The 13,230-nt window shown below is 35.1% G+C and overlaps 1 protein-coding gene across 4 annotated transcripts in view; it reads left to right on the forward strand.

Annotated features, from left to right (window-relative positions):
• Nucleotides 1-13,230, forward strand: part of LRBA (LPS responsive beige-like anchor protein) — a 736,795-nt gene that overhangs the window by 117,576 nt on the left and 605,989 nt on the right. For 3 of the 4 annotated variants that reach the window (XM_081811769.1, XM_081811768.1, XM_081811770.1), the window contains exons 14-16: nucleotides 2,247-2,415; nucleotides 7,196-7,275; nucleotides 8,592-8,654. The exons of the other annotated variant lie outside the window; for it this stretch is intronic. In XM_081811769.1, coding sequence (XP_081667895.1) covers nucleotides 2,247-2,415; nucleotides 7,196-7,275; nucleotides 8,592-8,654 — 312 coding nt within the window. The remainder of the gene's footprint in view (nucleotides 1-2,246; nucleotides 2,416-7,195; nucleotides 7,276-8,591; nucleotides 8,655-13,230) is intronic. 4 annotated transcript variants of the gene reach the window in all.

A 13,230-nucleotide genomic window follows, 5' to 3' on the forward strand; every position in this document is an offset into this window, starting at 1 on the left:
TTTTTTTTTAAAGATTTTATTTATTTATGAGAGAGAGAGAGAGCACAAGTGATGGGGGCAGGAGGAAAGGCAGAGGGAGAGGAAGAAGCAGGCTCTACTGAGGCAGGGCTTAATCCCAGGACCCTCATATCATGACCTAAGCTGAAGGCAGACGTATAACTGACTGAGCCACCCAGGTGCCCCAATTTTAGACACTTTTTAAAAGAATTTCCTTAAGTAATCTTTATGTTTCAATAGGCATCTTTATTACATTGGTTTTTTACTTAAATTTATGTGTTTTTTTCATCTTTTCAACTGGATTTCAGCTATTGAGGGATAATGTATATGTCATTGTATTTCTATAATACATCACTATGCATAGGTGGATGTAAATATTTTCTAAATGACTGAAATAGTTAAGAATTTGAACTGTGGTTCAATTTGAATTTGAACCATGTCAAAAAAGTGTTATATAGCCTCAATGACAAGTAAACTGGGCCTATCCATTTGAATAATTGAATAATATTAGCTGCATCAACATTATTTTTCAGTGAGACAGTGGGATAGTCCACATATATAGTTTTCTAAACTATAATCATCATAAAATTGAACCTCGATTTTAAGTGGTTCAGAATCTGCCACTCTTCACCATTATGGTTACTAATTGATTCTCTGATTCATTTAACCTTGATTGTTTATTTATAGGGCATCTGGAAGATAGGTACCTAATTTTTGCACTCTAAAGAAATTACCAGGTAACACTGACGTATCTTGCAGGGTTGAAAGTGAAAATGCCGTCAGTGTCTAGGAAGATAGCATAAGTGTTCCATTTTAAATGATTGGGAATAGTTTGGTCTTTGGTTAAGGGCGAGTATATATGTTCTACCTAAAATTTTTCACCTTATAAAGTATATCTACTAGCAATGAATTGAAAAATTCTTGATTTTAATACAATAGTAGAACAAAAGCAATCCTTATTTTGTGCTGTTGGAAGTACTAGATTGTAGCTGTTAGTGAGTTTTAGAGCCGTAATTTCACTGAAATTTTGTACTAATATGAAATGTGTGGTGGTAGAATAGTACCTATAATCTTTTGTTTCTTTTAAGAGCTTATATTTTGAAGTTACTAAGTTCTTATGTGTTTATTGAAATAATTTATTTGGAAATAAGACTAGTAGAATCCTTTTCTTTTTTTTTTTTTTTTAAAGATTTTGTCAGAGAGAGAGTGCATGCGAGAGAGAGCACGTACACAAGCAGGGGGAGTGGCAGGCAGAGGGAGAAGCAGGCTCCCTGCCAAGCAAGGGGCCCAATGCGGGACTTGATCCCTCATGACCTGAGCTGAAGGCAGATGCTTAACCAACTGAGCCACCCAGGTGTCCCAGTAGAATCGTTTTCTAATTAGAGGATAATACTGATAAACATTTTGAGAGATTGTAATCTTATGATTATAATCTTTCTATCAATGAGCTATTATAACAGAATTCTGTTTTTCTAATATTTCTTAAGGTAGGCTTTACACTTTTTTATTCCTTTTGGCTTCTACTGTTTTCCCTTTCGAGTTATTCCTATTTTTTCTTTTTTTGTTATTTTAGCTTCTACTTCTCTGCAAAATGAAGAAAATTTCCAGCTTTTTAAAGCAACTATGCATAGTATAATTAGTAAGCTTACTGTAAAGAAGTTATATATGCTCATGAATAATTGCTGATTGCTTAATAGGAATTAAAGTTATTTCCATGGAACAGTGCTGTAAAAATTTTATATATTAGGGGATGTTTCCTTTATAATGTTACTGTAAAAGTAGCATTTACTTGGTTTAGTTTTATAAGTAATGTGTGTGCTTTTGTGTGTGTGTGTGTGTGTGTGTGTGCATGCGTGTGCGCATGCCAGTATGTGTTATCTGTTAGCATGGATGTTACCATCAAACTCAGCATATTACTTTTTTTTTTTTTAAAGATTTTATTTATTTATTTGAGAGAGAGAGAGAATGAGAGAGAGAGAGAGCAAGAGAGCACAGGAGAGAGGGGAGAGTCAGAGGGAGAAGCACACTCCCTGCTGAGCAGGGAGCCTGATGCAGCACTTGATCCTGGTACTCCAGGATCATGACCTGAGCCGAAGGCTGTCACTTAACCAATGAGCCACCCAGGCGCCCAGCATCTTACTTTTTGGAATAAGTATGATCCAAGTAAAACAGCCTGAGAGTATTCCTGGAACCAGTGGTAAAATGCTAGGCTGCTTCTTTGATGTAAGTTCTTCATTTTGATTCTCTAGGTTCAGTTGACACTCTATACTTACCTATCCACGGAATTCATTGGTACAGTCAACATATATAATGCCATTCGGAGAGTTGGAACAGTGCTTCTCATCATGCATACACTGAAGTATTACTACTGGGCAGTGAATCCTCAGGATCGAAGTGGTATCACCCCTAAAGGATTAGGTATGTTATCCCTGTTTATATATTTTGTCATAGATTTTTTTTTATTTTCTTTGTTTTAACCACTAATATATTATTCTTGAAGTTTTTCTGAATATCATCATGGCAAAATTTTATTTTAATCTTATTGATAATTTTAATAGTTTGTCTTGAATTGAGGTTGCCAGAAGTTAATAACTTGCTACTTTTATGGAAGAATGCTACTTCTGCTGGTATAAGTTGTTTGCAGAGCAAATATGATACAATTAAGGCACTGAAAATGAGAAGTTCTATTTTAGCATATGGTATTGATCCTGAAGCTAATTATCATAATGAGAATTATTGAAAAACCATGTTTTTTGGGAAATAGAGACTTCTTGAGGAAGTAGGGGATGTATTTACTTCTAATAAATAATATAATGAAGTTACAAAATTTCAGTAATTATTTTCCTGTATAATCAGGAAATTACTGGAGAGATAATACTCATTCATCATGTCAAATTTATGGAAGGTATCAAAATAAAAATTATGACAAATGGTGGGTCTTTTGGTTTAAGTGCAACCTGCTTCAAATTGGCTATTGTTGTAAAAGGGAGTTAATCAGCTCATATAAACTGGCATTTTCAGTTGAACTTAGTGCAAGGGTTCAGAATATGCCCCTTGAACCCAGTTTGTCTCTTCATTTTACAGTTCTTCTGTGTTGGCTCTTTTCATGTATTCTCTCCCTTGTAGTGCCAAGCAGCCACCCTACCTTCACATCCTTAAAGCTGTAAGTCTAGCAAAAAAGTGTCTGCCTGTATGGAGCATTTCCAGCTAAAGTCTCTTTGTCGCTCATTGGCTCTGATTGCATCATGTGCACAGTCTTATGTGGCAGATATTTTTCTGATTGCCCATACATGGGCATGGAAGGCCTTCGCACTTCTGAAATACATGGTCTGAGAGTGAGGATGGGTTCAGTACCTTGATAAAAATTGAAGACTGCTATTTGAAATCAGGAAATAGATCTGGAGAGTCATTGTATTTAAATGCTTTGGCTATTCAGTGATTTTCAAACACAGGTTTCATATTAATACAGTGTTTCTTTATCCCTTTCAAAATCTGCTTATTCTCAGAGAATATGCTATGTATAATTCAAAAAGATATGAGCACACATAGAAGTTGTATGATCTGTTTAAGGTGGTAGTTTTGTGGCAGAGAACTAGGTCATAATTTCCTCATGACTATTTGATGATACTGTAGCTGTATCATGTACTGTCCTGGGTATTAGTTTTGTATTCTGGCATTGATTTTATAACTGATTAGTGGACTTGGGAAAGTCTCATACTTGAAGTGAGAGAGCTGGACAAAGTTTGTGATTCTATTGTAATTTTGTAACCGATTCTTTGTCTAGGAATTGTCATGTGGAACAAATTTTAAGCAATTTTCTTCCTATTTTAATTGATCTATTTAAGGTCATGGTGGTCTTGTGCTTTGGTGGTCTAAGAACTAGCTATAAATAGTGATTAGTGGAGGGAAAATTGCAGAAAATATGAAGCAAACAGGTACCTAACTTCAGGATCTTACAACAATGGGTGTTTGGTTTCAGAAGCTTTCTACTTGGGGATTATTTGTTTGAGACATGAAAATTGTCTTTAATGTGAGCCATGTGTGACCAGGGACTTTTTAAGAAGGGGAGGAGATGGCAGAGGTAGTCAACATAATGTTTCCTTTCTAAATGAACCAAATGATGTTGAGGTGTACTTTAAAAAATTTTTTTATTAGCTTATACAAGAGTAATGGACGCTTTTTTGTTTTTTAACTAAATTCACATTTAAGTTTGGATTTTCCTTTGTAAACTGTTACTGTACTAACATTCTCAGAGTCTTTCAAAACAAAATATAAGTGCATATTATTATTGAATACAAATTTTATTACCTCATTTTTATATTTTGGAATTCATCTAACCTTTATCAAAAATAAACTCCTTCATTGTAGTTTCAAAGTAACCCATTTTGTACATTTGGAGCACTGTATATACTATTGTATGTGAGACTGAATGTCTTTCTAGAGGCATAAAACTCTTTAAATTGAAGAATAATTGACAAACAGTTATTAGTATCAACATAGTGATTTGATATTTATATACATTATGAAATGGTCACCTCAATAAGTCTAGTTACCATCTGTCAACATGCAAAGTTGTTGCAATATTATTGACTATATATTCCTTACATTGTACATTAAATCCCTGTGACTTATTATTTTATAATGGGAAAATTGTACCTCTTGACCTCTTCACCTATTTTGTGCATCCTCCCATTTTCTTCCTTCCTCCCCTCTGGCAACTCTCCGTTTGTTTTCTGTATTTGTGAATCTGTTTCTCTTTTGCTTTGTTTGTTTTTTTTTCACATTCCACGAACAAGTGAAATTATATACTATTTGTCTTTTGCTGTCTGACTTACTTCACTTAGCATCATACTCTTTAGGCCCATCCATGTTGTCACAGTGAGAAGTTTTCACTCTTTTTTTATGGCTGAATAATATTCCTGTGTGCGTGCATGTGTGTGTGTGTGTACACACACATACATACACCACATCTTTATCGATGTATCTGTCGATAGACATTTAGGTTACTTCTGTATCTTCACTATGGTAAATAATGCTCTGCTTAACATGGGGATGCATATATGTTTTTTTTTTTTTAAAGATTTTATTTATTTATTTGAGAGAGAGAGCATGAGCAGGGGGAAGAGACAGAGGGAGAGGGAGAAACAGACTCCCTGGTGAGCAGGGAGCCCGATGCGGGACTCGATCCTAAGACCCTGAGATCATGACCTGAGCCGAAGGCAGATGCTTAACCGACTGAGCCACCCAGGCATCCCTGCATATATGTTTTTGAATTAATGTTTTTGTTTTCTTTGGATAAATACCTAGAAGTGGAATTGCTGGATTGTATAGCAATTCTATTTTTAATTTTTTGAGGAGTCTCCATACTGTTTTCTATAGTGGCTGCACCATTTTACATTCCCATCAACAGTGCATGAAAATTTCTTTTCTCTACATTCACACTAATACTAAATACTTTTTGTCTTTTTGATTTTAGCCATTCTGGCAGGTGTGAGGTGAAATCTCATTATTGCTTTGATTTGCATTTCGCAGATGGTAGTGATGTTGGACATCTTTTCATGTGCCTGTTGGCCATCTGTATTGTCTTAGAGATTTTTCTTGTTTCTTGAGGTAGGCCTGTTTTGATGTAAACTTCCCTATTGGATCTGGTTTTGCTGTATTTCATAGATTTTGGAACATTGTGTTTTCATTTTCATTTGTCTCAAGGTATTTTTTAATACCCTCTTTTATTTCCTTATTGTCCTGTTGGCTTTTTAGTAACATGTTTTTTAGTCTCTGCATGTGTATGTTTTTTTCCAGTTTTATTCTTGTAATTGATTTCTAGTTTCGTATCATTATGGTTGGAAAAGACACTTGATATGATTTCAGTCTTCTTAAATTTATTGAGACTTATTTTGTGGTCTGTCATGCTATTATTGTAGAGGAATGTTTCATGTGCTTGAGAAGAATGTATCTTCTGTTTTTGGGTGGACTATTCTGTGTATCTGTTTAGTGTATTTGTTCTAATGTGTTATTTAAACCATTGTTTTCTTACACATTTTCTGTCTGGATGATCTATCTATTGATGTAAGGGGTGTGTTAAAATCCCCTACTATTATTGTATTACTCTCAGGTTCTCATTTTTGTCTGGTAATATTTGTTTTATATATTTAGGTGCTCCAGTGTTGGGCACATAAATATTTACAAGTGTTATACCTTCTTGTTGGTTTAATCCCTTTATCATTATGTAATGCATTTGTCTTTTGTTATACCTTTTTAAAAAGTCTACTTTGTCTGATAAAAGTATTGCCAGCTCAGCTGTCTTTTCATTTCTATTTGCATGGTGTATCTTTTCCTATCACTTCACTTTTAGTCTGTGTGTGCCTATAGAGAGTGAGTCTCTTGTTGGCAGCAGATAGAGGGTTTTGTTTTGTTTTTTTACTCATTTACATTCGAAGTTGTTACTGACAGGTACATATTTATTTATTACTATTTTGTTAATTGTCTTCTGTTACATTTATAGTTCTTCTCTGTTTCTTTTCTTGCTCTCTTTCCTTGTGATTTGATGATTTTGTTTATTGTTCTGTTTGGATTCCTTTTTGTTTCTTGTGTACCTATTAGAGGTTTTTGTTTGTGGTTACCATGAGCTTCATATCTAACAACCTATGTATGTAGAAGCCCATTTTAAGTTCGTGATTCCTTAAGTTCAAATGCATTCTAAAAGTACTCCGTTTTTACTCTCATCTCCCAATGTTTTATATTTTTGATATCATATTTTAAACTTTTTATTTAGTATATTCCTTAATTATTGTAGATATAGTTGATTTTATTACTTTTGTCTTTCAGTCTTTATACTTGCTTTCCAAGTGAGTGATCCCCTACTTTTACTATATGTTTGCCTTTACCGGTGTGATTTTTTTCTTTCCTTTATTATTTCTAGTTATAGCCTTTTTTTTTTTTTTTTGCCTGAAGAATTCTCTTTAATATTTCTTGTAAAGCATGTTTAGTGGTGAATAACTTCTTTAGTTTTTGCTCATCTGCGAAATTCTTTATCTTCCTTTCAATTCTAAATGATAATGTTGAGGCATATGTCTCTTTAGGTGACTCACTTTTATGTTTCTCATAAATATATGGAAAAAACTAGTAGGAAAGACAGCTTTATACTTTGCTTTGAGGTCTTTGAAACATTAAGTGTGTGTGTGTATTATTTTTTTCAAAGATGGACCACGACCTAATCAAAAAGAAATACTTTCTCTACGAGCATTTTTGTTGATGTTCATTAAGCAGTTAGTGATGAAGGTGAGTTTATACTACTTCTCCTTTAGCATATTCTGTATTTTAACTTATAATTTCACATAAGATACAATCTTGGGTTTATTTACTCTTTGTAGGGTTATTAGGGTTACACATTGGAAAATACTCTGAAAGATACTTGATTCTGTTTTTTGTTCTTTATTGCACACATGGATGTACATCATTGCAGAATTGGAGATTGATAATTGTAATATATGTTATATGAATTTCTCTAGGGGTTCAAGTGGATTCATTCATTCAGTAAATATTTACTGAGTTTCTCTTAAGTACTAGGTATTATTCTTGGGAGTAGTGATACAGTAGACAACAAGACTCTTCAAGGAGGTTTCATTTTTAGTGGGCCTCTTGTACCTGACATTCAGATTTTGAGAAAAAATTACTGTGTATAAAGGTACCAGAAAGATGTATCAGCCTTTAGAAATTATTACATTTGTCCCATCTTATTCTGTTGTAGGTGAAGTAAAATTTATTATTTTTAAGGAAGGTTTTTTTGTTTTATAAGAGAGCAGTGTATAAATGTATTTTATTTTTAATATTTTTAAATATATTTATTTTAATATTTTATTATTTTCCTATGTCATTTTCTTATTTTTTAGAATTTGATATTATGTTAAGTGGGCCAAACTTTTAGTGTATCTTTTAGACTCAGATACCTTATTTCTATTTACAAAAAAACTTATAACTTGATTTTTGTGTTTTTTAATTTTTTTCTGTGTCTTTTTGTTTCCTAATTCTCTTTCTTATTGCTCTTTTCTCATTGCAGCTTTGTGTTATCATTAATAAATTGATAGGATAGGTTGAAAATTTACATACTGAGTTCATATTTAAAAATGCAGTGTTTTCGTCAGGGAACAATACTACTCAGTTTTTAGTACCTGACCTTGTAACTGGTAATTTTAGAAGCTGTTCATTTACTCTCCAAATTTAATAGAAAAAAGAAATAGAAAAGCTGTCTTCTGTATTTGGTGGAGTGATAGGTGTGAATAGTACTCTTTTATGACGAATTATTGGTTTTCTTACTTCAGGATTCTATAGCTTTATTAGACAGCCTGTCATATATGGTTCTGAAAACAGGATACTTGATATCATTTCTTTGACTTCTTCTACACAGTCTTGATTATTGAATATCTTTAGTGTTTCCCCTAATACATGTTTTAAATTTAGATTCTATATTATAGTATCTTTGTATATATAGCAGTTGACCAGGTTGATAAACGTTAAGTGTATTATTTACCTTTAAAAACAACTTTTTTAAATGCATGTATAAGATACTTTAAGACACTTATGTTATGTTTTTAAAGGATTCTGGAGTAAAGGAAGATGAACTGCAGGCCATTCTTAATTACCTACTCACTATGCATGAGGTAACATTTGAAATTTATATTTTGAGATTTTATTTTTTGAAGCTGCATTATGGTCTTTTTTTTTTTTTAAGATTTTATTTATTTATTTATTTGACAGAGAGAGAGACAGCGAGAGCAGGAACACAAGCAGGGGGAGGGGGAGAGGGAGAAGCAGGCTTCCCGCCGAGCAGGGAGCCCGATGTGGGACTCGATCCCAGGACCCTGGGATCATGACCTGAGCTGAAGGCAGACGCCCAACGACTGAGCCACCCAGGCGCCCCATGGTCTTTGTTTTTAAAATAAAAAAGTTAAAGTGATCTTTCATTAATATAACTATAATGGAGAGTAAATGTACCTAGGAACTAAATCTTAGCAACTTTCATTTAAATACCTTTTATTACCACAAGAAGCTCTGAGAATAATCATGAAAAGTTTTAAAAAGTTTTGAAATTAGATCTCATTGAATTAATAAGAAAGTATGCCAAAAAGGGGGCGCCTAGGTGGCTCAGTTTGTTAAGCGACTGCCTTCGGCTCAGGTTATGATCTCAGGGTCCTGGGATTGAGCCCCGCATCGGGCTCCCTGCTCGGCAGGAAGCCTGCTTCTCCCTGTCCCACTCGCCCTGCTTGTGTTCCCTGTCTCGCTGTCTCTCTCTCTCTGTCAAATAAATAAATAAAATCTTAAAAAAAAAAAAGAGAGTATGCCAAAGAATACCTTCATTGTATCTCTAGGAACCTGTGTAACATATGGGAAAATAGGTTATGAAAATGACTAAAAATGATTAGATTTTTAAATTCATAAAACAATCTTCCAATTGATTTTGCATGTTCAAATACTTTTAAGTCAAACAACTTATTTATAATGGGATTTGTAATTATGTTCAACCACATAACAAAGGTTGAAAAATAGTGAAATGTTTGGGTTTTTTTTCTTTATTATTTTGCCCTGGGAGAATGTAATACACGCCAACGTAATCTAATTAAGTAATTGGATTAAGTATTTGTTAAGTAAGTAAAATTTAGAATTGATGTAATTTCATGTAAAGCACAGCATTTCAAATGTTAATTTCATTTCTGTTTATAGTTCATGTCTTGTGTTTTAATAAGTATCTGTTATAGTGTGAAATAAATGTCTTTTTAAATCATCAATAGATGGGAGATACTGTTTTGACCTATCGCTCTTAATTGAGGTAGAAGAGTGGATTAAATTTCTTGTTTGGATCATATTTGACTCAAACCTAATGATTGTGCTTTCTTTTTCCTCTTGATTAGGGTATTTTATTTGTTGATTTCCTTTACCCAATATAATAGTTGAAGATTTTTCAACTGAACTTCCTGGTAATGTTATTGTATATGATTTTGTTTTTTATTTACTCTAACTCCCTATGGGACTGAAGTACTTTAAAAAAGAGAAACTGGAAATCATGGTGATCTTCCCTTTTCTCTTAATCGGTTAATTCAGAAATCTTTTAGGTCTTTCAAATAAACCTTTTCCCAAGCCTCAGTGCCCGAGCTCTAGATGATCTGCTTAGCTTACTGAAAATTAGATGTTCAAATAGCTGCAGTTCCAAAGCAGTGAACAGAAACTTACAGACAGGGCAACAGAGAAAACTAGCTCTTGATAGCTTCTTCCCTTGTCCTTTTTGAGTCAGTATTGCCAAGTTGGTTCTAAATATGCATACATACTGGAATATTCAACCAAGGCTGCGTAGGATTGTCTTGGAATTGTTTTGGATTTCAGAACTCATATATGCTTCTGTGCTGTTCTGTCAGTATTATCAAGTTATACTACATACAATAGTATGTTGCCTCGTAAACATTTACTGATAATCTCTATCTTCAATACTGTCAACAGATAATATATGTCCTTGGTACCCAGGACCATCTGGCATGGTCCCAGACCATGTACCATGGCCATGCTCTGGCATGCCATACCATACCATGCCATGCCATGCATGTGTTAAAAATGGCCTGGGCCACATGCACATGGCATGCATAAAAATGCAGAAAAGTATGCTGAAGAAGACCGGCGAAAGAAGGAACGAGTTGAAGCTGTTAATATGGCTGAAGGAATCATTCATGACACAGAAACAAAAATGGAAGAATTTAAGGACCAATTGCCTGCTGATGAATGCAACAAGCTAAAAGAAGAGATTTCCAAAATGAGGGAACTTCTGGCTCGAAAAGACAGTGAAACAGGAGAAAACATAAGGCAGGCAGCATCTTCCCTTCAGCAAGCATCACTGAAGCTCTTTGAAATGGCATACAAAAAGATGGCATCTGAGCGAGAAGGCTCTGGAAGTTCTGGCACTGGGGAACAAAAGGAAGATCAAAAGGAGGAAAAACAGTAATAACAATAAACTTTGGAGTCGAAATATCATGCTTGGGAGTGAAGGGACTTCCTGAGCAGAAATGGGCAAACTTCAGTCTTTTACTCTGTTTTTGCGGTATTCTATATATAAATTCCTTAATATGTAAATTTAGTGACAATTAGGTAATGATCATTTAATGAGAATTTCAACCATACAAAGTTCATAGTACTCTGTCAGTCACTTTTCAGCTGCATGTAAAGGGCAGGGGGGGAAGATGATTTATTGATCATTATTAAAACAATGTTTTGTGCTTTAGTAGCCATATTTTCAAGAGGTGAAACCATCTCTAAACATAATAATGAAGGTAGTCAGCCATAGACCTGGAATGAGATCATATGGGGATGGGATCCTATTCTAGTTAATTGAGAAGTACTATACCAGCCTGTATGTATAAGGGATTCTTCAACTGAGGCCTTGCTGTGCCATATTGGGAGGTAGGGCAGGAGTAGCTAGATCAATGGAAAAATAGCTGTTAGGTACAGTTTTAAAATAAGGTAATAGGGCTCCCTAACTTTCCTAAGGCATATTTTTCTAGCTATCTTCTGTCCTATGTCAGGGCACTTGTGTCCTTGTTGATTTTTTTTTTTTTTAATCCATTCTGGGTTTTTTTCTTTTTTAAATAAATATGAAAAGCATCTTGATCTCTTGTTTTGAGGAGTGAGGCTCTGAGATTTAGCTTCAGGAATAGGATATGAATCATACTTCCCATTCCCTGACCTAAAGTCGTTCAGGTGGAATACATGATTTTCTAACACTGGCTCAAATACAAATTCAGGATTTGGAAGGGCTGGTATGATGAAAAAAGCATTATTACCAAGGACAGTCCATCAGGAATTGATTCTACATTTCTCCTGTTTAATCCTGAGTGAGTTGCCTTGTCCTATATCCTCTGATGTAGTTCTCATTAAATGCTGAAACCTTCAGAAGCAGAAGGGTCCTTCTACCAGCTGAGCCACTTCCTACAGTGTAAAGATGACAACCCGGACTTTGAAGGAGTGGATTGTGCAATCTTTGAGTCCCCATACCTGATGACAATGGCGCTGTCTGTTCTAGTAACCATAGAGAGATGTGTAACGCCCTCAACAGCTTATCTGAAAACCAGTCCCTGCTGAGGATGCCCCCCTGGGAGAACATCTGGCTTGTGGGCTCCATTTGTCTGTCCATGTCGCTCCACTTCCTCATCCTCTATGTGGAACCTTTGCCACTTATTTTCCAGATCACACCGCTGAATTTGACCCAGTGGCTGATGGTGCTGAAAATCTCCTTGCCTGTGATTCTAATGGACGAGACACTCAAGTTTGTGGCCTGCAACTACCTGAAACCTGGTAAAGAGTGTGTGCAGCCTGCCACCAAATCCTGCTCGTTCTCGGCATGCCCCGATGGGATTTCCTGGCCATTTGTGCTGCTTATAATGCCCGTGGTGATCTGGGTCTATAGCACAGACACTAACTTTAGTGATATGTTTTGGTCTTGACTGATAGTTTTACATAAAGAAGGTCTGAGAGCTTTCCCCCTAAGGTCAGGAACGCAGCAGGGATGTCCACTATCACCACTGCTATTCAACATAGTATTAGAAGTCCTAGCCACAGCAATCAGACAACAAAAAGAAATAAAAGACATCCGAATCAGCAAAGAAGTCCAACTCTCACTCTTTGCAGATGATATGATACTTTATGTGGAAAACCCCAAAGACTCCACCCCAAAACTGCTAGAACTCATACAGGAATTCAGTAAAGTGGCAGGATATAAAATCAATGCACAGAAATCCATGGCATTCCTATACATCAACAACAAGACAGAAGAAAGAGAAATTAAGGAGTCGATCCCATTTACAATTGCACCCAAAACTGTAAGATACCTAGGAATAAATCTAACCAAAGAGGCAATGAACCTGTATTCAGAAAACTATAAAATAATTATGAAAGAAATTGAGGAAGACACAAAGAAATGGAAAAACGTGCCATGCTCGTGGATTGGAAGAACAAATATTGTGAAGATGTCGATGCTGCCTAGAGCAATCTACACATTCAATGCAATCCCCATCAAAATACCATCCACTTTTTTCAAAGAAATGGAAGAAATAATCCTAAAATTTGTGTGGAACCAGAAAAGACCCCAAATAGCCAGAGGAGTGTTGAAAAAGAAAAGCAAAGCTGGCGGCCTCACAATTCCAGACTTCCAGCTCTATTACAAAGCTGTCATCATCCAGACAGTATGGTACTGGCACA

The sequence above is a fragment of the Leptonychotes weddellii genome, chromosome 2 (assembly GCF_054177405.1).
Source record: "Leptonychotes weddellii isolate Sample4059 chromosome 2, ASM5417740v2, whole genome shotgun sequence".
Taxonomy (NCBI): domain Eukaryota; kingdom Metazoa; phylum Chordata; class Mammalia; order Carnivora; family Phocidae; genus Leptonychotes; species Leptonychotes weddellii.